Source organism: Muscardinus avellanarius (assembly GCF_963383645.1).
Source record: "Muscardinus avellanarius genome assembly, chromosome: 3".
Lineage (NCBI taxonomy): Eukaryota > Metazoa > Chordata > Mammalia > Rodentia > Gliridae > Muscardinus > Muscardinus avellanarius.
In genome coordinates, this window is record NC_137788.1 from 48,988,155 (window position 1) to 49,014,122 (window position 25,968).

Sequence of the window (25,968 nt, forward strand, 5' to 3'; positions counted from 1 at the left end):
AGATACAGAATTAAGCTTCCTGGCCAACAATATGATGTATATTAGACTATGGCATACTCAAATACTAGTGACTGGAAATGATGTTGTAGAGAAATATTTAATAAAAGAAAAGGAAGGTATAAGTTAAAAGTATGGTATAAAGCAGCATACATAACTTCAACTTTAAAAATTTATATTCATGTAAAGAAAACTGGTGGTATATACACTAAAATACTAAACAAGTTCATGTCTAAGTGTAGGACTTCAGATAATTTGTATTTGCTTTTTTAGAACTTTTCTACCTTTTGTAAATTTTCAACAATAAATACATGCTAGCTTTATGATCATAAAAGGCATTAAATGTAAGAGAGAAAGAGAAAAAAAAAACGTGCTGTATCTACTACGACTGTGTGACTGCGGACCCGCAATTAACCTCTCTAGGTACTAGATCCATCATGAGTAAAATTACATGTGTAATGTGTACCTGGAAAGATTAATGTGGAGATTGGTTGTAAGAAACAAAGGGAAGGTATTTTAAGAACTACAAAGAGATGCTCAAATACAAGAGATTCTTTTTTATTACTGTATCAGATGGAGAAGTTTTTGTTAAGTGCTAGGGTAGCTATATCATAGGATGTAGATGGTGGGGGCACAGGCACAGACTTTGACAGTACAGAAATAAACATGAAAGAGTATGTGTGTCTATTCACATGGGTAAATACATCACGCTGCACAGTCAGACACGGGATGATGCATCTCCACATCTGAGTCCCACATACTCTCGTCGGAGCCATTTATATAGAAGATGAACTATCTTTCCCTTAAAAGTGAGGTTATGACTGTCTTGAGTTTAGACAATTGCCAGTACAATCCTTATTTTCAAATTTTTAAATGTATAATTTCAGAACAGTCTGCACATCTCTGCGACATCATGAAAAATTCAAACCTCCATCTCTGGAGATACTGGCATTTCTTATTTAAATACTGAGGCCGTACTTCCCTGGTAATTTCTTTGTAGGTTTCTAGTCTCCTGACTTCCTCAATAGTTTGAGAAGTCAAATCTATTCAGGGAAGCAAATCTCCAAACTATGCAACCGAGGCAGCCAAAGAGGAGAAGCAAATGCCAAGGGACCTCTCCTGAGAGCTTTGGCTGAGGCCATAGCCCAGGTGCTGCCTGTAGCTGAAGTGGCTGGAAAGTAGCCTCTGACATGGGCTCATCAGACAGGCTGTGAGATCCCAGGCTGGACTCAGAAGCATGATACCCCGACTCTCACCCTCAGGGTCAGAGCATCTCTGTCCTCTTTGTTCATGGCCTCGGGCAGTATAACGGGGGTGGTAATGTGTGTACTGCACAGGGTGCCTAAGGACAGAATGAGCCAGTGTGTGCAATTCATACTGCACATCCCCATGACACAGAAGCTACATCACACCCAGCTTATCCGTCTCCACTTCACCAGCTTTATACCATGAACTTTGTCCCTCCATCTCTTGAATCAAACCATGCTCCCATATGCTCCAGGGCCAGGATGACAGACATCAAAATTTGGAGGTGGAGACTCCATAGATTCTGAGGGTGTGGGTTTCTTGGGTAGGGAGGCTGGAAGGTGGGAGAAGAGAGACAAGCATGCTGCAGAAATAAACAGGCAGAGTTTCTGCCTCCAGGAATTTGTACTGTAATATTAACATGGTGCTCAACACATAGTAGATAACTGATAAATGTTAGTTTCCTTCTCAGCCCCTATCTTCCTGCCAATTTACATAATGTATTTTATTCTTTTACAGAGAGACTTTATGTCATATACATAGTACATAGTACATGTGCTGAGAGGTGGGAACTACAAGAAAGACCAATCACAGACCCTGCCCTCAAGTGACTCACAGTCCAGTGTTCCCATTTTTCTTTGTTAAAATTTCTTTCTACATTTCATATTGCAAAGAGTAGGCCATACAAATTCACCCCCAACTTAGCATCGTTACTCGTCTTTTACAGAAAAGCAGTGGACATTCCAAGAGATCAGAGTGACTGAGTAAAGGCCAGAAAAGTACGTGGCCATGAAAGGAACCTCCCTGTTAATCCCAGAATTATCTCTACATAAAGCACAAGTATTGAAAAAGTAAAATGGGAAATAACTGAAGTTGCTCTGTTCCAGGAATTATTTAACCATTAATATAGGGCACACTCCTAACCCAGTCCTTGTTTTAGCCAGCCAACTGGGGTAGTATGAATGCTGTGGTACACAAAGCATCCCATCCCACCTGGAGCCATCCTGGAAACATACTGCACGTCTCTGAAACTCAGTGTCATCTCTTTACAAGGGAGATGAGGCTTCTACTGTATAATACTATTATGAAGACTGGCTAGTTAATTACTTCTTTCATACTTCAGAAGAGAACACTGAGCTGTTAAGAGGTTCAGAGATTCCCAAAGTATGAAATGACATGTGTGTAAAAGCTCTTTCAATGAGATCTGGCAAGATAGTAAGTGTGATCATTATTCTCATCACTGTGGTTTTTAGCATCACAGTCCAACCTGCATGTTTGTAACTGAGCAAGGACTCAAAGTTACACCTTTAAATGGCAAATCTGGATCTTTTTCCTATAATACCAGTCACTCATCCTTCAAGCTTCTCCCTGGCCACTCAGGGGCTCAGGCTCCCCACTGGTCACTGACAGTTTCCAGGGTTCCATCTGGTCACTCAGTTCCCAGACTCACCCCTGCACATTCCCTCAGACAGAACTCTCCCAGGACGTTGATTTCACCAGGTTCTTTGCACTTTGACTCAGTTCCTCACCTGCTATGAAAGAAATCCCTTACTACCACCAGAACTCCTAATGCTCCTCCCTTTGTGGCCACTGCTGCAGAGCTCCGAGAGAGGCACAAAGAATCATCACGTCAGCGCTGTGCCGAAGGACAGTATCACTGTCTCGAGACAAAGCACTCCTGAGGAGCATCTTTATAACAACAGAAGCACTCGTTAAGCAACCAAGGCACAAGCACGTAAAATGAGCTCTAAATTAAAATTTAAAATAAATGAGTAAGATAGAAAAATAAACAGTAGGATGCCTATAAAACAATCAGCCCTCTAAATAAAGGCAGAGACATACAAATGGACAAGTCGGATTCATCAAGTGTAACGGCCTCTGGATTTGGATGAAAATTTTCAGAAGTGTCTTTCTTGATTACTCAGTTGACCCTCAAAGCCATGGAAGCTTCCAGAGCATGTTAATATTTGTAATTTACAATGTACTCTTGCCATGGGTCCCTTCACCAGGACAAAGAAAATGTAGTGAGGGAAATGCCTTGACCTTGCTGTAGTTTATTCCTTTTCTACGGCACTGCTTACTTCCTAGCAGACTATATTATTTATGAACATCTCTTGTTTCTTTCCCATCCCTCACATTAGAATGTAAACTTTATAAGGCGGGGGTCCTTGTTTTGTTCACCAATGTATCCCAATCTCTGAGAGCACTCCATGGCACATGGTAGGTACCAAATAAATATTTTTTGAATGAACAATTGAGTAAAAATTTCTAAGCTCTCCTTTTTAAGGGACCCAAGCTTTACCTTGGAGTCTCAGCTTCCTCCCTTATAAAACAGGAATAGTAGTATATAATTAATACACATATGGCAAGAATTCAAGGAGACAAATTCAGCACTTGTTTGTGACAATTAGTACTCAAAATGGTAGTAATAAATAACACAGTTCCTTAGAGATGAATACTTTGTAATTGTCTTCAAAGCTTATAGAAAGCACATTTACACTATCCAAAAATCAGTCACAGAAGGGCAGGGAACAAATAACTCAGAAATGAAGAGCCAGCAATCAGATCTTCACCTGGTCATCATCCTGCTATCCTAAAGAGCCCACTGACCTAGCCTAGGATCAGAACACAAAAATTACAAGAATCCTCAGTAGTCAATCAGAACTGTCAACAAATGAAGGATGGGCTTGTCATTTGATTTACATATAAAGTTTTTTTTAATGCAGCCATGCTCATTTGTTTATTTTTGTATGTGCTATTTTCATAATGGAAAAATTAAATAATCATGACAGAGACTATATAATTGTCAAATTATAAAATACTTACTCTTTGGTCCTTTAACAAAAGTGCCCTATGGTGGCCCGCAGAGAAGCCATTGCTAAGGTCACACAGCAATGAGACATCCTGCGTTCTAATGTCTGGCCTAGACAAAGGATATTTCATACAAGTTGACTTAGTCATCAATTCCCTTATCCTTCAATTTCTCTTGCATTCTGTCCCTGCCCAAAAGCCTTCAATTCTTCCTTCCAAGTAGTACATATGTTACATGCCAGTGCTTACTATGCCAGGCTCTCTAGATACAGCAAGGAAGGAGAGAAGTAGCTTGTGGAGATTAATGCCTGATGGGGATATGAGTCAAATCATCATGATGGGCACATGCTAAGATAATGGTGAGCAGACGGTGTGTAGGGCATTCCAAAAATTTCTTAATTCTAGTTATAGGGCATAGAAAGACTGTGCAAGTGATAGGACACTATAGCTAACAATTTAGAATTATTTAACACCTAGAGTTTTTCTTATATCTGGCACTATTCTAATTCTTAGTGGATTATTCCTGTGCCAACCCTGAGCATAGTGCTTTTATCATTCCCATGTTACAGATGAACAAACAAAAACAGAGACATTAAGAAAATTGCTTTAAACTAACATTTGATCCAGCCATCCCACTACTGGACATACACTATATCCAAACGAAATAAGGCCAGAATGTCGAAGAGATATTTGCACTTAATGGGTATAGTGGCACTATTCACAACAGCCAAGATATGAAATCAGCCTAAGTGTCCACCCATGGATGAACGGAAAAAGAAAATGTAGTGTACATACACAATGGAATATAATTCAGTCTTTGAAAAAGAGGAACTTCTGTCTTTTGCTACAGCATGGATGAACATGAGGGACATTATGTAAAGTTTGCCAGGCACAGAAAGGCAAACAGATCATGATCTAATATATATGTGGAATCTAAAAAGGTCACCTTTATGATTTATAAAGGCAGAGACTAGAATGGTGATTGCCAAGAAGAAACCCGAGTAAGAGGAAACTGGGAAGATGTTAAGTCAAAGGACATAAGACCTCAATTAAACAGGAGAAATAAGTTGAGGAGAGATACTATACAGCAAGACTCTGGTAAAAGAGTCTAGGCAATGCTGCACTAACACACAGGGCCTTGGAATGGTGGTTGTATTAAATGGAAGGCACCTGGGAATGAGCAGAGTTAAAGAGGCTTTGCCCTGAAGGTCATTTCTCTACCCAGGGAATGGACCTTCCAAAGGAGACACAATGGCCTCTATCTTCTCCCTGTCTCTTTGTCAACCCAGAAGAATTAGACTCAGGCCACAGAGGAAGAGGCTGAATATCAAACATCACACCCAGAGGCCAGGCAAACTCTGTCCCAGGCCAGTGTCTGTTCTTTGAGCCCATTAATCTAAAAGTCATGATTGCCTGTAAAATTGCCCAGAGCCTCACCTCCCTCTGCCCTATGAAGAAGGGTCTACGAGCTTCTAAATCCAGTGAGATTTAGATGCTTAAAACATCTTATTGAAAGCTTACCTATCGGTGATACCCATGTGCATGCACTAAATCTGTCTGTTTTTCCTCCTTTTATTTTGTCTATTGTCAATTCATTCCTCAGACTCAAATAGTGCACCTCAGCAGGGGATACAGAACATGTTTTCTCATTCCTACATTAGCTAATAACAATGCACTGTATATATGAAAATATCTGACAGCAGATTCTGTTTTCTCACCACTGTACAATGCATACAGATTACAAAACATCCTGTTGTACACAACACACATGTATGATTTGCATTTTTCAATTAAAAATTATAACTTTGAAAATTAAATACTGCTTCCTCCCTACACAGAGAGAGCAGACTCAAAACAGAGAGGATGTGGAGTCCCTGCTCCTTCGCTGTCCTAGGTACCAGGGTGCTGCTGCTGAGGACTGCGGGCTGCAGGCTCACACAGGCCCAATTTGAATCCCACTTGATGGAGGAAATGCTGAAGGAACTTCATTTAATAAAGCACCTGTCCTGGAGAAAGAGCTTGACAAATGGTATCTGCTCTGTGTGGCTGCTATTTTCACTGTTGATATCATCAGACTCTGAACAGTGAGCAGATGTTCAGTAGCTGAGAAATGGAAAAGGACATTTCAGATGGAGGAGTCACTTTGATAAAACCATAGAAACTGGATAGAACCTGGTACGTGTAGAAAGAAGCAAGATGGAGTTCCAACATTCTACTCGTCCATGGAAGACCCTTCCAGGTCTGCTACATATAGCTGAGTGGAGTGTGCTGCATAGCTCAAGGGGGCTCTATCACAGCATAGTCATAAGAATGTGCAAACTTACTGCAATAATTTCCCAGATATGAGACTTTTCTTAGAGTCTTAGAAAGAGAGGGATCTTCCTTAACTTATACAAATGTATCTTATGGGCTAAGAGTGGCATCATACTCATGGTGTTTGCCTCTGTGCACATCAACTGCAGTTTCAGCCTATGGCAGACACTGAATAATAACAGAGGCTGCAAAAGACAATTCAATTAGAATTCTTTAGTCTGACATTCCAAGATCTAGTCCTGCCGACTTTCTCAGTTTTACCTCTCCTGACAGCAAACCCATGCTCTCCATCCAGAATCACTAGCATCTCTCTATGCCCTGCCCTTCCCTCCTTTTATGACTTTCTGCTTCAAGACATTAGTGAAGATTCTTTATAATTTGCTGTGCCTGGATACTGGTCTTCTGATTTAAGTGCCATTTATCCTATAAGGTTCAGCCTTAGTTTAATTTCTTTCTCAAATAGAATAAATAATTCCTTTTTCTGAATTATTATGTTAATTCCATACCTTTCTCTTATCATACCCATCTTTCACTGAGCTTTCAGTTATTCACAGTATACCTTAAATCCTAGACTATATGTTCCTTGAAGGAAAGCTTTCATGCTGGTCCGTCCCTGTCTACCAAGTAGAACGTAACTTCAGCTTAATGGGCACTTAGGGAATGAATGAACAAATGCAGAAACCACCTAGAATAGTGGCAGAGTCTAGACAGGTTTTCAGCCAACCAACTCTGACGCCGACTTCCTTTTCGTAACAAATATTTTATAATGCTTCCATTATTTGTCTGGAAATGATTATACAATCTATCTACAAACAAATGAAAATATTCTAATTATAACACAAGAGGGAAATAAAAGATGACTTCTGCCTTAAAAATGTGAACCAATATGCATTAAGTGCTTAGTTATAACTATAAGAGAAGAACATCACGGCACAGTCGTATTTTAATCTTTCTTCTAATGGATAAGCTTGGGTTTAAGAGAGCCCTTAATTCCATATTGTTGACACTTCTTTCTTTCTATTTGATATTTCCAACGTGGGGTCAAATCAGTTATTAAGAAAGCAATAGCTACACATGGAACAGATAGAGAAGCACCAAGCTGGTCCCTCATACAAGAAGAATATCACAGTGGTGTGGGTTCACCAAGTGACAAACAGCTGGGACAAGGTTCCAACAAAACAAATTACACCTTTCTCTTAATAGAGTTGCATCTCCAAAAATGTTAGTATCATGAATATGGTGTAAAAATACTCCATTTAGCCGGGTATGGTGGTGCACACTTGTAATCCCCATGCTTGGGAGGCAGAGACAGGAGTATCACACAGGTTTGAAGCCAGCCGTGCTGGCTTAAGAGACCCTGTTTCCAAATGAAAATATGAAATAGGTCTGGGAGTGTCACCTGGAGGTAGAAGGGTTTTCAGGAACACCAATATGACAAAAAAAATACTCTTTATATGTAAAATAGTGTTAGGTGTTAGAGTCAAGTAATTACAAACAGGTTTTTCATCTATACAAATGTCTGGCAAGACATTTGAAAGTCACATAGCACAGGAAAAAATCTTTGATCATGTAAGCCTGCCCTGAACACTGAGTTCATCTAGCAGCCTTGGTCTCTAGCAATTACACTCTTGCATTGCTCCTCTCTCCCCCCAAAGTTGTGGTCACTCAAAGTACCTACTCAAGTGTTTTAAATACCCCTCAGGTAGACAGATTGAGTCCAGTGGAGAAACTCTAGGCTCAGGAATTATTAGATTTGGATTTGGATTCTATTTCTGCTGCAAATAGTAACCTTGGGCCAATTACTTATACCACTTATATTCTAATTGTCATGTCTGTGAAAGGGGAGAAGTGGTAACCTCCTAGAATGTTTTGGGGTCAGGTAGCACTGGATCCAGGAAAGCCTGCCATCAACCATGCAATACTGCTTCAGGCTAGTCCTTACCCTCAGTCCTGTGGGCTTGTCATTCTCCAGGATGACAGGAACAGCCTAGAGACACCAGGTCCCTGCATCCTGCTCCGCAATCTCTCATCCTCCATCTTCTCTCCCCTCTGAGACCAGTTTCCCTTCCTTGACCTCAGTTCCTCTCTCCAAACCATACTTCTCTCCCCAGACCATGCTTGAAACATGCAGCTTGAGTTGAAGAATGAACAGATCTGTTTTTGATGAGACACATCTAAGGTGACATCAGGTTTTTACTGAGGGACACATTATTAAGTTAGCCCTAAAATTCAAGCACAGCCATTGCATTCAAGACACAATTATCCATCTCATATGAGGGACAGCAGGGAATCCTCTGCCATTCTCCTCCTCCTGCCTGTGATGCTCAAGTTTGTGTACTCTGGCTGGTTCTTAGTCAACAAGTTATTTTATTTCTGATGCAATAAGTGTATTTATAGAGACACTCAATAAATACTTCTCAGGAAGTAGGGAAGAAGGAACAGACACATGTATATTTCTTTTGCGGACATCTGTGCATTTAGAAATACTGTTTTCTCTTTCCTGACTCACTCCTCCACTACCACCTTGGCGGGCTCTTTCCTGTAAAAATTTTCAGGAAGATTGTAGGTAAAGCTGGGCCTCAATCCCTGACCACAGACAAGTTTGCTCATACCCATGCCTTGATAGCTATAGGGTCACTTTGTGAGTCCAATTTTGACACCAGGTTGTGAGTGCCTCAGGACCAAGGACTGTGTCTTATTCATCTTGAAATCCTCAGAAAACAGAAATGCAGAGGGCATAAAAGCCCCCACCCCTTGTGTGCTACTGCTGAATCATCTGCAGGGACACTGTCAACTTTCCAGCTCCCCAAGATAAACTACATATGGATGCAGAAGTCTCCAGGGTCCAGGGTCACCCTCTCCTTAATTTCTACTCAGGAAAAGTCATCAGAAAGAAAGTGAGCAATGGTGACAATCAGACAGAGATGATGCCTAATTTGCTTTATTACGTATCAATAGAAATCATTCATAAAACCTGACGTGTTATTATTAGTAACTCCTTACTGGTATGAAGGATACTAGGCCAGGCTACGAGATGGGGTTGAATCTCACTCAGTTCTGCCACTCATTACTCATTAAATTATTTGTATTTCATCTATAAAATGTTGGTGCCAGCCAGGCATGGTGGCACACACTTGTAATCCCAGTGTTCAGTAGACAGAGACCAGAGGTTTGCAGTTTGTGGACAGCCTTACTAAGTACCTCACTAAATAGCTGAGGCTCTTCACAACTCAGTAAGACCCTGTTTCAAAAATAAAAGACTAAAAACTAAGGTTGGGGCTGTAACTTGGAGGAAGAATACCACTGGGTTCTATCTCCATTACAGCAAAAATAAATAAATAAATAATAAATAAATAAATAAATAAATAAATAATAAAATGGTGGTGCCAGTCAGGTGTGGTCATGCAAAACTGTAATCCTAGTACTTGGAAGACTGAGACAGGAGAATTCCAAGTTTGGGATCAGCCTCAGCAACTTAGTGAGATTCTCAGCAACATAGTGAGATTCTGCTTAAAACAAAAAATAATAACAAGGGCTAGGGATATAGCTCAGAGGTAGAATGCCCCTGGGTTCAATCCCCAGTACTGTGTATATACTGTGGTGATGCTGATACATCAGTGATGATAATGATATATGCCAATACACACACACACACACACACACACACACACACACACACACACACACAGTGATACTAATGACATCCACTTAATAAAATTGTGCCATACTTAATATGATGTATGCTAAGTGTTGGCTCATTTAAATAAACAAGCCAAATTCATATGCAGTTGTGATAACAAATATCTGTCACAACACATAAAAAGTTGGTGCAAGCCAGCCCCCTCCAACCTAAGGTAGAGAGTTATCTTTAAGGACCTGCAGTACTTGTGATTTTTAAGTAGCATAATTTGTAATAATTCTAAGGAATAAGATTGTCATCAGAGAGAGAAGAGAATCCGTGAGCCTAACTCAACAGACACTGTATATGAAGTTGGAAGATCTACAGCCAGGCCAGCAACAGTCCCAGGACCTCTGTTTTCATCTGTGAAATAGAAAGGATGTCACTCCTGCCTCAATATCCACTGGTCTCAGTATCTACGAACATGTTAATGTGCAAACCTTTTCTACTCTTGATCTGCCCCCTCTCTTACTAATGACAGAAAGGTTAGGCATGATGCTTCTTGCATTCTCAATGACCCCTTGGATAGACTAGCGGTGTCCAGGTATCTGCCAAGTATGAACAGCTTTCAATATTGATTGATTCCTGGCAATGTGCTAATAATAAAACAAAATTTCCTCCTCAAAGGATGGGATCAGGAGTTCTTTGAAATTCAAGACAGGGTGTAAATTGCTGCAAAGGGTCTCTTTAATTGGGATCAAAACATTTTTGACAGCTTTTGGATTTTAAAATTCGAGCTATTGTCACATTCTGCAAATGTTTCTTTTCTGTTTTTTTCTTTAATAGCACAATCAAGCTTGAGCAAAAAAAAAAAAAATACCTTAGACAAGATCAACAACTAAGTTTTATCATTCCAAATGACAAAGACCCGGTTTTCCATTTCTTTGATATTATAAGCAAAAATACTTCTCTCAGATTCCCATCCTGTACAGTCCAGTCAGTCCCCTCCTAGGCAAGGACAAAGGTTCAGCAAATTGCTACTGCTCATAATCTCCAACAGAGGATTTTCAAATAAAATACATCAATAGGCATTACATTAGTTTTAGAAATCAACATAGATGTGGCTGTGCTCAGTGCCTCATCCTACCTGACTCGCTTCAACAATATCCTATGGATTGCTTGTGGCTTGATTGCCTCCGCCTGTGATGGTGAACTTACCCAGACAGAAAGCAACCCATTTAGCTGTTTTGCCCCACAGAAAAGTCATCTTACTGATAACCTAAACCTGCCTCTTAGAAACTTCTATCAACCATTCCCTGTTTCTATTCCTTGTTCCATTGCATTTTCTGATCACACAGAACACTTGAGCTCATTCTCCTAGACAACTCATTGGAGTATCATCGTCTCAACTTCAGATTGAAACAAATTCCATTTTTCTGACCGATTTCCCAAGACTTGTGCTGAGGCATATTAACGAGCTAAGGTTGCAAAAGCTGCATGCTGCAGAGGCCGAATGTTAATCAAACAGCACTGCCGTAGCCTGAGTTAATCAGAAAACACTGAACTGCCTCTTTCCTGATTCTGCACTGGGGAGCTGACATTTTCTCCATGAAGCCAACTTGCTTTGGGCTGAAATAGTGATTTTACTGTTGTTTTCTTTGTGTCCAGCTAAAGAATAAAAAGTGCTGCTTCAAGAGTTGGCAGTATCTTTTGGAAGAGCAGTTCAGCTACTTATGAAAGAAGGAGTAGATAAAGATGTTAAATTACCACTCTTCTTTGGGGACTAGGGCTTTCATTATCTGGGTATAGCCTATTTGATGGTGGAAGATATAATGGAATAGCAAATCCTTTGGATCAAGGACCTGATAAAATGGTAGATTAAATGCCAGATACCCCAAGATAAAATGCCAGATCCCCTGTACCACTGATTTTGACCCTGTCCCTTTGATTATGCTAGTTGTCCTGGTGAGGGATGGGGCTGGAATTGGAAAGGCCTAGAGATGATACCCCAACATTGGGGCATAAATGTCACTGTAAAAAAATCTCAGTCAGGCTTGGCTGGTATGGCTTGGATGAAGGATGCTAAATGGCTGGCGATGTCCTCCAAGTTTGTACATGCCTCAATTGTTCCACTTCTTGTGGAGGACAGGATCCTAGCAGGCCATGTTTGGGTCCAGAAGACTTAGCCCAGCATTGTGTCCAGTTTCCCAACTACCCTGGTCCTCCTCAAAGATTATACTTTGCTTTTCTGACCTGGAAGCCCTTCTACCTCCGGGCTACACTCCCAGACCCATTTTATATTTTTATTAGGAAACAGGGTCTCTTAAGCCAGCCAGGCTGGCTTTGAACCAGCGCGATCCTCCTGTCTCCGCCTCCCAAGTGCGGGGATTACAAGCGTGCGCCACCACGCCCGGCTACTTTTCTGACATCTTTTTAAAATGGGAGATCCAAAACTGAGCCTAGGTCTCTAAAATGTAATAATTCCAAGAAAGAAAAACTTCCCTGCTTTCTGAAACCATACTTGCATGAAGGCAAGAGAAGCTTCTGTTAAACTCTTCTGCATGCTGAATCCAAGCTCATTTCCTACCAATACTTGTCTGCCTTCTTCTAAATACCTTCTACCATGGCTACACAGATAGGCCCTCCTTCCCCTAGAATATAGAGATAAACTGCATTGCTTTCTGATTCAGGCCAAACCAAGTAGAAATCCCCAACATCCCCTCCCACACACATGAGGTTTTATGGTCAGTATCTTGAAATCTTCTGTATAGTATATTTTCCTATTTTTAGTTACCTTTCTAGCTTGGGAGATACTGCCTCTTCAGAGTTATACAAGTCTCAAAAACAGTAGGAGCATATGTTTGAGAGGCAAACTAACCAATCCAAGGCCAGACCTGCTTTCTCTGGCCCATATCTCAAAGAAGGCAATGTGGATCTATCTTAATCATCCTGGAGCTGGGTGCCAGGTACCTGAGGACCAGCCTGGAGCTGGGAAAATTGATTCATTCCAGCCAGTGCCAAATTCCCACCCTGCTCTTTCTTGTATTTTCCCATGGAAACCCCAATAAAGACTCTACCCCAGGGCTCCCTATATTTTTATCTTCTGCTTTCTGACCACCCTGGAGTCTTTCCCATGTTGCCTATGTGGCATGCTGTGCCTCCTGTCTTCAGGATTTGTTAGTATAATAAACTTGTTTTTCACAAGCCTCTCCTGTGCACCTTTCATGCTGGCACCTGGCTGACCTTCTCATAAAAACATACAAATGACAGGTGAACTTCAAAAAGTCACTTATCCCTACATATCACAGACATTACAGATAAGCACAATGACTTGCGGCCTGAACCACCTGGGATCTAATCCTATCTCTGCCACCAGTTATTATCAGCAAGTTATGTGAACTTTTCTATCCTTGATGTCTTCAACTGGAAAACAGAAATAATTATACCATCTAACTTGATGATAATTATAAGGATTAAATAACTTGGTACTTATCAAGGGCTTATAAAAATGCTAGGCACATAGTCTCTACTTGGTGAAGTAGCTGCTCTGGTTCAGTTATAGTGAGGACGCATCTCCCCCAAAGGGTCAGGTGTTGGAGTCTTGGACTTTAGGGTGGTGGTGTCAGGAAGTTGTGTGGAACCTTTAATAGGTGAGGTCTACTGGGAGGTCCTCAGTTGGGCAAGTGCCCTTGAAAGGGACTGTGGTATCCCATCTCCCTCTGGCTTCTTCCCATTTTGAGATAAGATATCTTCCTCCTACACATGCTTGCGTTATTAGGAATCCAACCAGCATGGGGTCCTCGACAGAGCCAAGATGATGCTGGGACCATGACTTTGAATCTCCAAAAATATGAGCTAAGTAAATCTCTGTTCTTTATAAAGTCAGCCTGCCTCACATGATTCACTATAGAAACAGAAAAAATGGATGAATATAGTAGCAATTATTATCTCATAGACTGTTGTAAAGATAAAACTGAATAATGTTTGTTAAATGACTAACATATATCTCATATACAGGAGGTACTCAATGAATAGGTATTATTAATACTAGTTATTATTTTATTGTGGTAAAATATATATAACATAAAATTTGCCATATTAACTATTTTTAAATGTATGGCTCAGGGCCATTAGGTATATTTGCTTTTTTTGTTGTTTTGTTTTGTTTTGTTTCCCAACTATCACCACCTTCCATCTCCAGAACATTTTATTTTCTCAAACTGAACCTCATTCCATTAAACAGAAACTCCCTACTCTTCCTTTTTTTAACCTTTGGCAATCACCATTTCACTCTATAGCACCATGATTTAGGCTACTGTGGATGCCTCATTTAAGTGGAATCGTGGAGTTTTTGTGCATTGGGCACAGCCCCACAGCATTCTGCTCTAAGTGAATAGCACTTTTGTTTATCTGTTCATCAATCACTGGACACTTGGGTTGCTTCCATCTTTTTGCTATTGTGAGAAACATTGCTATGACCAATATCTATTCTGTGATTAGATATTTAGAGGTAATTTGTCTATATGTTTTTCTTTAAGAAAATATGTTCATACTGTTTTATCATTCTTACTCCCCTTATGCTACTAGTTAGAACAAGGAAGAGAAAATTATAATGCAAAATGATCAAGGCCAAATAATTTGGCTGTTTGAGCATTGTTTATAAAGTGCTTGATAAATTATCTTTGGAAAGTTCAAAGGAGGTGACTTGTGTGGAGGTGTTTTATAAGCTGCAAAGCAATGAATAAATACAAAGAAAATCACATCTATTGGAGTACTGCTCTCTTGGTACAAGAGATAATCAGAAGTTTTTGTTTTGTTTTGTTTTGTCTTTCCTTGCCATCAATGAACAAGATTGACAGTGTCAGGCAAGCTCTAGGGATGAGCCTGGGAATTAATTGCAGCTATGAGGTTGATGAAACCACGTTGGTGGGTTCACAAACCATGTGTGCCCTTACATCTCCTGGTTCTGCAGAGAGAGGTTTTATTTTTAAGATTGAGAACTCTATTTATTCTTTTTGATTACAGCAATTGCAAGTTGCTACAGGTTAAACTCAGGAGAATCTGGATGCTTTGACCAAGTCCAAAGACCTGTATGTGCCTTCCTCTAGGGCGCACATCATCAAAGTTGCCAACACACAAAGAAATTTAGCTTAAACTGTCACATTACCACTGCTTTTCAAAGCTCATCCATCTCCCACTAGTTTACCAGGATGGTGTGACACTTTTATCACAAGTGCACGGTAAGAAACACAGTGCAGTCACACTGTGGCCAAGTCAGCAAAGGGGCTTGCTTTGATGGACGATCACAGTTGATCAAGTTTGTCAGAAGCTTTATGTGTTTTTATGCTTGTTTGATATTCCTGCCCACAGAGTAGAGGCTTTTAAGGGCACTTCTGTCAATGTATTCAATTTCACATTGCTGTGCGATGCTCTGACTTACCCCTGTCTTCTCATCAAAGATTTTGATTCCTCCAAAGGAGATGGTTAAAAAGATTTTCTGTTTGTGTTCTCCTTTGGAACGAGCGCCAGCAACAACATCCTGTCGAAAGAAATACATGGTTTTTACTTTAGTGTTTTCATTTGAAAATTCCCTCTGGTCTCATAGGCACGTCAGATACCATCCACCAATGCCACCAATCCTGCACACCTTCTTCCCCTAACCCTTCTACATTTCACTATACAGTGCACTCATATATGCTTGGTGGTTAAAGGGTGTGCTTGTCCTAGCTATCGTGACACTGTTTAAATACATATATAAGCATATATTCATCTGACTGCCCAATACATATGGAACACTTACCTTGGGCCGAGATCCTTGGCCCATATTCGGGGATCCTAAGATATGGATAGTATGGTCCTCAGAATAATATCCTTTCTGGGTTTATACTAGATATGAAATTAATCTTTTAAATAAAGATAAGGCACTAAATATATTCCTAAATGGGGTTTTATTTTTATATTTCTGAAAATGACTTTTGTATGAATCAATTCTAGAGATTAGAAAGAAGAAAAAAGGAAACAAAAAAGATGCTAGACTGCTAGGCTATATGTTTGACTTTTGTTTGGAAAAACATGATCATCATAGTTTTATGCCTATTGCTTACATTTTTTATATAAAGACAATTTTGTATAGACAAGTATTGTTTCCCCGCCGTGCCTGCACTCTCAAGGAAAGCACCTAACCAAGGTATTCCATATTCAAAAACATCTTTGTCTGTGCATTCCTCAACTTTTTATAAACTGAAGGTATGTATATGAATACAGGAGAAGGTAAATATCAGGGGAGGTAGGGCTGCTACTCTGCTCACTATTCTATTCCATAGTGCTTAGAATAGTCCCTGGAAGGCTGCAGGTGCCTAGTAGAGAATTGTTAAATAAATACATACTATGCAGAGGCTGTCCTCTCCAAAGTAGATTTGATAATTTAGGTGGTAGTTACAGGTGAGCATGGGGTTCACACTCCAGCACACTCAGAGGGTAAAGGTATCGCAAGGATCTATCCTCAAGAGCTGCTGCAGATACTGCATTAGGTGTCTCAAGACTCACACTTTTGTCATATTTGCCTCAGCACACTCAGCTCTCATTTGTTTTGACACTGGGCTTTTAGGAATAGAAAGGTTTAAAATAATATTGACTTCTTATTTCTGGGAGATAATTGTAGTGCGTGCTGTTCTCAGAACATGTGCTCTTGGCACCAGGTTTGGGGAGTGAAGGATGGTTTGGGGAGAGCAGTATGAACAGAGACACAAGAGAGGCACATCTTCTTGAGTTGTTCCTGGGTACAGGAATATTTTGTGGAATTGGATTATCCGATTATATTCCTGGCTCTGTGTAATCCTGAACAAATTACTTGGCCTCTCAATTCAATTTTCCCAAATGAAAATACTTGGTTTGCATGGCTGAGAGAACGAAATGTCTCAGGATAATGACCCAGGATAAACCCAGGATAATGACCAATACTTTGTAGAGATAAAATAAATGTTAATTTCTTCTAGTGATGTATGAATAGCTATGGAAATTATGTGGTTCAGTTCCTGCTTTGATACCTACTAGTAGGAAATTCACTCCCTCTTACTAAAACACACACACACAAAGTTAGGGCCAGAGAAAATATTGGAATTGATTAAAGTTTCCCAACTAAGGATGAGAAAAATAACATTCCAAGGGATGATGGACAATTCTGAGAAGGTACAGAAAAAAATGTGACCATAACTTAGTCCTCCACACTTTCAGCACTGGGATCAATTTTTATTGTGTGCCTTGTGTATTCTTTATAAGGAGCCAAAACCTCTCCCCTGTGACTCCTACCTACCTCTTTCAGTTCTAGGACTGCCACACATTGTCATAACATTTTCCGAAACAGACCTCGAGGTGGTCAGACTGTGGCTCACATCCAAAGGGAAGTATGTTGCCTCTTTATCCCCTGCCTCTTTATCCCCCACAGGTCTTTTATTCAATGGTTTCTATGAACTACTTGCTTTTCAACTTACTGTGGAAACTTTTAAGGATCTTTTAGGGGGAATGATGAATGTTTATCTTCAGAATTCTAGAGATAATTCCTATTTCTGTTCAGTGTTACCCTCTCTCACTCCCTTAACCAATATAACACATGCTTCATGCTACAATGCACCCACCCATTTTCCTTGTTTATTTCTTCCTGGAGCTCACAGCCACCTGACATATTATACAATCATTGAGTGGTTGCTCGCCTTTACCCAATGGGACAAAAGCTCAATTGTGCACAGATTTGTTTCATTAGTTTTAAGTGCCCAGTGCTGAGAATGGAGCCTGACATACAGCAGACACTCAAGGATAAGGTAGATGGCTTTCCCTCATTCAGGTAGTAGGTAAAAGAACAAGCCAGACTTTGAACCTACAAAAAATTGACTTTGAAATCTTCATGCTTGACTGGATTTGAGTAACAAGCACGCGCTTCCCCCTCTCCATATCCAAACTTCAACCTTGAGCATCCGGACAAGAGGCAGAGCGAGTAGCCTTTGTGAGAGTCTGAAGATATGACCCCAAATTCATATGTTGAGGCTTAATTGCCATTGTAATAGCATTTAGAGGTGGGATCTTCAGGGGGTGATTGAATCACAAGAATAAGCCTAATAAATGGGATCATGGCCCTCATAATGAGCTTGCAATGAGCTTGTTTCCTTTTGTGGCCTTTGCTGTTCTGCCACATGAGGACTCAGAGTTTATTTCCTCTGGGGAACTCCTCAACAAGGCTCCATCTTGGAAGCAGAGACTGGACCCTCACCAAACACTGAACCTGCGGGCATCTTGATCTTGAACTTCCAAGTATTCAGAAGTATGAGGAAATATATTTCTGTCCTCTGTAAGTTACCTAAATTCAGGTGTTTTGTTATAGTAGCATACATGGAAAGAAAGCTGTACTTCCTAAATGGAAAGATTGAAAAGATTGAGTCAGAGAGGAGGAAAGCTCCTTCTTTCTTCCTCCTCTGGGAGAATATCACAGGGAAGAGGGAGAAAGGGTTGCACCTTTTACTGAGAATAGTGACTTTAATGTCTCCATCTTCAAGAAAATCCTCATAGTCCCTAGATCACACATTTCATGGAGTATCAAACAGCTATGCTCAGTATGGAGCATGACAGTGCTGACTAGATATCAAGGCCACCTTTGCTGCTTGGTAACAAGTATCTTTCAAAGAATTCCCTGGTAGAAGATGGTTATAAAAAGAATGACAAGGGCCAACATGCATGGTCCTGGAGCATTTGTTCTCTGGGCTGCTGATGCTGGCTTCACATGGTAAATTACATAGAAAAGGACTATTCACATGGTTCTATCTTCGGAGAAATAAAAGTTCAATTTTATAAGATATGTTTCTCTTGTAAGACAGGACTCTGCATTAAGCTCTGGAAAATCATACTATGCCCTGGTGGGCTTGGCACCGCAGCACCCCTCAAGGGCTATTCTCCCCACAAGACTCTTCACTAGGTTATAGAAAACTAAGGAGGTTCAGAAGATAGTCCTTGTTGGGGAGTCCAATGATGTAGGTGCTGTTTAGGGCTCTATGCCTAACATAAGCAAACTTACCTAGTAAGTCACCATTAGAAATCTGGAAATTGGGGATCCAAACATTTTCTTAGTTGTCTACTATGTGCTAGACATTTTGTGTAGTATAATTTAATCCATGCCACAGTCCTGGGAAGTAAAAATTATTTCATTCATTTTTCTGATAAAGAAATGTTAAGGTCAAGGATCAAATGACCTCCTCAAACTAAGTCACTTAACTGGAATTCAGACAGTGATTTTCATGATTCTAAATATAAGATTCCTTCTACTCTAACTCTCTATTTTTAAAGAGTTTTTTCTGGGAAAGAGATTTTTAAAACCTGACCATGCATAAGGCATGCATGTATCCAAAGGTTTCTAAAAATAGCTGAGTGGAACCCCTAGCATCCAAGCTCAGTAGTAAAGAGAAACTAAAATGAAAATAATCATGTCTCTTATCTCATATGAGTATTGGGACACTTCATTGAACTACTACCTTGGTTTGGAGTACAGGAGCACTCAGTGTGACAGTTCTCATTATTACTTGTATTACTATTGACATTATTAAGCAACTCCATGAAATAGGCACTGTGTGAAATGATCAACACAGGCGTCCTCAAGGGCATCATAGGCTTCCCTATCCAGCTCAGGGGGTGCTGTGATAATCAGTTAAGAGGATGTGAAAGACATGGTTTCGAGAATACTCATACAGCATGATTCATGCACATGATGTTATGACTTCCCCAAGCAATAAATTGGTCTCCATTCTCAGTACTGCTGGTCACTAGCTCTATGATATTGGGAAGTGAAATCCATCCTAAGTTTTATTTTTCCTTGTTAAGAAAGAGAATGTGAGGTAGGCATGGCTCTGCAGGCTATATTTCCTGGTGTCTTAACCTTTGTCTAGCTTCTATCTACGTTCCATCATGCAAGATGCAGATCAATAGAGGGTGCAAGGGGAGAGATGTCAAGTTTATTTTTCTTCTCATTCTTGACCTCGAATTCTGGTTGTAAGCTTTTCTTTTCTTCTTGACTGTTAAGGAAGGAGGATATCCTTATCTATCCTACTTTCTCTAGGTTCCAGGAAAGATATTTTTTCCTAGGAGTGGTACTGGCAATAGCATCTCACTTTTGCTTGACTCTGAGTGTTTCACTACTCCTGATTTGCCACCCTAACCCGACCAAACCTTTGTAATATCTCTTTCATTACAGTGTCCTCACCTGACCTCTTCAGGGGGAATTTCATACTTCTCAGGATCCTGACATATATTGGGTTCTGATATCATCTTGTCCCAAAGTTTCAATCACCCCATTTTCTCTAATGTCTTATAAGCTGACTTTAGAAGTCAATGTTGTGTGACTATTGGGTAGTAGTTCACTGATAAAAGATTAAAACCAAGTTGGAGAATCAAGATAAATTAAATACAAATACCAAACAATATAATTAAGAGCTACACTATGTCTTGTCATACATTGGGCCTCTGGGGATCTACATTTCCATTCTGGTTCTAACACACTAAATGAATATTGTGGAGCAAACACTAAAACTTCGCTGAGCTTTAGATTTGTTAGTTATAAAACACGGGCTATTATCTCTCTCATAAGATTAAATGAGAATATATGTGAGAGTGCTTGTTGACTATAAATTAAAATACAAAGATGACAACAATGATGAGGACACTTTGCTTTGTAGACAAGCACTGGCCACTCACACTACTCACACTAGAGGAATTCTCTCTCAAATCTCTGCAATACAAGAGAAAATGTACAAAGACCAGAAAATGCACCAGCTTCAGAGAATCTTCAAAGGAAAAACAATTTTTTAATTTTTTACTTCTCACATGGCATAAGATGAGCAAATGGGCTTTTTTTTTTTCAAGGCTAAGAGGCATTATTTTGTACATCTCTGTCTCTTACTTTCCTGGGCAAGTGGCCAAATGGAGAATCGATCATTTATGTTTCTATGTTTCCTAAAGAAAAAACCACTGGGAGCCGAAATGTCAACATTCTTCTCAGCAACTTGCAAATAATGAAACAATTGTCTGGGAATCAAGAACTCCTCCACTAGTTCAGTGTGTCTGACAGGAGTGTGTCATGGCAGGACAAACTCTTGGGGATTTGGGGACCTCATGGTTATGAGAGGTGGCAGATGGAACACTGACCTACAGGTTACATGCAAGTAAACATGTACACACAATGTTGGCAGTCATTGCCAGGCCTGGTCCAGCTGGCTTGGCCTAACGTTAACCCCAAGGGAGAAGCTTCAGGGGGCAGAAGCAAATTCCTGATTAGTATCACAAAGACTTCAGTGCTTCCATGGAAGCAGCTGTGGTGAGTGGCTATCTCCTGAATGCTGGGGGAAGAAGGATGCTCCTTTCTATTCTTCTGCAGACTTGTGGCTCTGGGTGAGAATTAGCTCAGTGCACATGGATGGTTGAATAATGATAGTCTCTTTATGTCTTTTAATTAATATTTGTCTCTATGTATTTGCCTGACTTCACCTTCAGTAAGGAGGGACTTCAGCAAGAATCTAGGCTTTGATCCCCATATTTCCCCAGGTCCTTTAAGATTGGCAGAGGAGACTGTATCTGATGACAGAGGAGTTTAAAGTAGAACACACAAGGCTCTACCTCTTCTGGGCTCTCTGTGCAAGTGGCCTGCCAGCAGACAGACTGTATTCTGACCTGATCTCATGTATGATTTGTGGGTTCTGGGGCAAAGGGGTGGTTGGGGGAACAGCAAGACTGCAATTTTTCAGCTTTCCTACAAACAAGTGTGACAAGTTGGTCTCATCCAAAGATGTCACTGTGTGTATTTAAGTCATATCCCTCAGGCCAGCATTGATCAGCCAGAAAGCTGGAATTTAGAATTCTCTCTATGCAACTGCTTTTTTTTTTTTTTTTTGGTGGTACTGGGGTTCCTGGAAGCCCTTCTACCTACACTCCCAGACCTATTTTTTATATTTTTATTTGGAAACAGGGTCTCTTAAACCGGCGCAGCTGGCTTCGAACCTGCGCGATCCTCCTGTCTCCGCCTCCCAAGCACGGGGATTACAAGCGTGCACCACCATGCCCAGCGTACGCAACTGCTTTTTAAAAATTGATCATTCAGGTTTGAACTTAGAAGAAAAAGATACCTCATTATTAGACCGCCCTAAAACCTCAATCATAGTTATAATGTATTTTATAAGATTTTCTAATATACATTATACTATGATAAATAGCTGTTAAGATAAAGTTTGTTTATAAAACAGCTTCAAAAACAGAGAGAGGGTAATGGATATACAGTGTAGAAAATCAAGAATTTTTTAAATCCCGATTTCTAGAGCCATATGATAGGAGAACTCAGTATTTGATTTACATGTTAAACTGCTGAGAAACAGCATGAACAAAAATAATAGCTGTGGTTTATTAAGCATCTGTGAAAGGAAAGGTGATACAGAGGGTATTTTACATATTTTATCTCATTTAATTCTTTTAGGCACTTGGCCAGGCTAGATGATTTTTCTTATACTTGAAAATATTTCAATGACCAAATATTTCCTCATGGGTTATTTGAAGATATAATTATAATTATTAGATGAGGGAAATATATTATTAGATTATATACTATGAGATGAGGGACAAAACCAGGATATAATTTTTCAATTTGAATACATATATCTGTATCATTCATATATACACTAAACACAGAGAGAAACTGCAAACTATACACACAAAAATGTTGATAGTAATTTTCTTTTTGGAATTTTGGATTATTTCAATTTTATTCTTCATATTTTCTATATTTTCAAAATATTTCATAATGAACATATGTGAGCTCTAATCAGAAAAACTTTGTATGTATTAAATACATAAAATATTTGTAGATTTCTTACTAAATCAGTTTTCTAATATTTTATATCTTTAAACATAAAGAAGACATATAAGGATCAAAATCTTAGAAGAGTGTTCTTTTCATATATTTTTAATCTCTTCAATAAAATAATTTATTTTGCATGTTTATATTTTTCTCATCTTTCTTTGTAGATTTCTCACTGAAAAGACTTCCTTATATCATTTAAATTCAGAAACCTCTTTGTGACATCTCAAAATCCCAATAGCTAATTACATATTCATTTACTCATATTAGTTTTGCTTTGTTACAAAGAGCATTAATGGAAATTACATGAATGAATAAAATCAGCTTTCATCTTAGCATCTTTTACCACATGACAAAATAAGTAAAATCTTTTAAAAAATAACAAAGTTGCAAAAATTAAAAATGTGAGGGACTAAACAATTTGGTAATTTATACTTTTATTTTTGTACCTGTTGCATAATAATGACATAACTTAATATGAAACTCTCAAAAAGTATACAATGGGGACTAGTAAAATGCCTCTATGTAGTAGGTACCCAATAAACATTAGCAGAAATACTGCAATCTCATCTCAATGAATAAAGATGGTGATTCACTCATGAACCAAATAATTTACCAATAACTGAATACAGTTATTTGCCATAATAGTGTAAGTCATCTTTTCCCCTTGTTCATAGCAAACTCCAGATATTTATAAAGAGATGTTGTCACAGCACCTTGAGTTTCATCATGGAATCTTGACATAACTTGTCTCCCCGAGCTGCGGAAACTTCATCAATCCCAATCAGTTTGGCTTTGTACCTGACCCCTTCTCCTTTGAACCTCTTTATCAAAGTGGCTTCACTGCGATCCTGACCTGAAAACAGAAAAACATGGATTCAGATACAAAGTCATTCTGGTCCCATTGGCTTTAAGTATCCACTGCTGTGAGATTCACTCTCTGGTTTCACCTATATTCCAGGAAAGTCACATCACTGGACACAGGAAGAAAAAATAGTAATATTCCTATATGCAAATTCTAGTTCCATTGATTTAGATCCTTCTAAATCAATTACTTCTCTCTGAGACACAGCTTTGTGAGTCATTAAAAATAGCGAATAGTCATAATAGTCATATTTACAAGTCATTAAATATTTTAAAAGTTAAAATACCCATCCCAGTGGATTATTAAGATAAAGAAATCAGGTAATATGTGTAAAGCATCAAACACAGTAGTACTGAACCAGTAATAATCACCTACTAAAAGTCCTGTCCAAAGATGGAATAGTATCAGAACTGAGTCTCCAGTATTTCTGACATTTAATAGTGCTTTGGCTAGAGTCCAAGACTTCCCTTACACTGAATTTTGTGGGCTGTTTTATACTGAAACTCTAGAGTAATTGCTTTGTATCAAGTAATGACCCAGGACAATTATAAAAAAAAATAAAGGTTTTATGGTGTGTCTTCTGCTAACTCATGTGTATGGAAATCAGCTTTATGCTACTAGGTATTGAGTGTCTATACCCTGTAACAGGCTCTCTCAGGAATTATTAACATAATATTTTGCTAAGATACATGAACCAAGAGTTCAAATACACCCACACAAAGTAAGGACTGTAAAGTTACTGTGAGCTGAACAAGTGCTTCATGCAAGATGATTCATAAACTTTATATCTGCTGTTCACAACAACCAAACCATTCCCATTTTCCAGATAATTAAGACAGTCAAGAGATTCAGGTAGTTTGTCAAGTTCACACAGTCAGAAATAAGAAATGCACAGGAATTTGAGCCCCTAACTTCATTCTTTTTTCCCTTGCAAGGGGGCTGTATACTTCACATGAGGTTCTTTGAGCCCTTGGGCACTCATCTCCCAGAATTTCATTAGCTCCAGCTACTGATTATTCTATCATGCCTCCCCTGTGGCCAGACACTTAGAGCAGAGGACATTAGAGATGATTCAGCCCATTTTCCTCCATCTTTATGATGTACAAACTAAGGCCTTTTTTAAGGTGGGAATGAGAATTATCTGAAGACAGGCTTCAAACAGAACAAAGGCATTAGATAGCCATACTGCAGTGTTTTTCTATTGACAAACAACTTTCACTTCATTTATTCATCTGTCTCTTACTGAACAAATCCTCTGTGCTAAATACTATTACTCATTGGCAACAAATGAAGGAGACAAAAATCTGTGACCCCAGAAGCCTGAGCTTTGGTGACTGCAAATAAAAATGTATGAAGCATTATACATTATATATGTATGAGGTTTCCATTATAAATCAACTAAACTGTGTCTTAGTTCTTTAACCTGTAGAATGAGGAAAAAGTATCTACCTTACAGAATTAGGAAGAATAGCAACTACAATGAAACAGTATGTAGAAAGCATTCATTTATTTTCATGAGAAACTTTCTATAAATGGTATCTGTTGCCACTCTGACTAGTTCAGTAAAAGAAGCACATGGGAGATAGATATAATGAGGAGAAGCAGGAAGCCCCAAAGGAGGGATGTCTACAGAGCCAGGCTTGACTTGTGGTTCCCAATTCCCACTGTTGTTTTTATCCATTGTAATCTGTGACTGCTGGCATATCACAGCCTACAAGAAATAGTTCATAAAACAAATAGAATGCATGGATGATTAGTCAGAGACTATAATGCATACAAAATTAAATCAGCATCCTGTGAGGGCAGATGTTGGAAACTAGAACTGAAAACATTTGCCACATATACTTTATACAGGTCACCAATCTCTGCCTCACTAAAGTTTAGTGGGAGTGACCTATAGCTTGGTCTAAGGTTGTCTTACTCTATCTCTATATCTCTAATATCATCTCTTTTTCTTCAATACAGGACACTATTTCAATCACTACTGATACCTTTCACTATTGGAATTACCCCAAACTTTAGTTGTTATAACAATACCAGGTAGCATTTGTCAAAAAGTATGTTGTGTGCTTGTTTAACCCTGAAAGAAAATCCTTGAGGTGGGTAGCTCAACAAGTACTGTATGTACGCATGTCCCTATCTCTCTGAACTACATTATGAGATGAAACTACACGGTACTGATAAAAGAATATTTTAAAATACAGATAAACATTGAAACTGAAGATCAGAGAGGCTAGA

General features: G+C 39.3%; 1 protein-coding gene across 4 annotated transcripts in view; it reads right to left on the reverse strand.

The window, feature by feature from the left end:
- Positions 1–25,968, reverse strand: part of DAB1 (DAB adaptor protein 1) — a gene marked incomplete at both ends in the record, with an annotated part of 283,697 nt that overhangs the window by 113,668 nt on the left and 144,061 nt on the right. For all 4 annotated transcript variants that reach the window (XM_080690673.1, XM_080690671.1, XM_080690672.1 and 1 more), the window contains 2 exons: positions 15,426–15,524; positions 23,582–23,721. In XM_080690673.1, the coding sequence (XP_080546799.1) occupies positions 15,426–15,524; positions 23,582–23,721 (239 nt within the window). The remainder of the gene's footprint in view (positions 1–15,425; positions 15,525–23,581; positions 23,722–25,968) is intronic.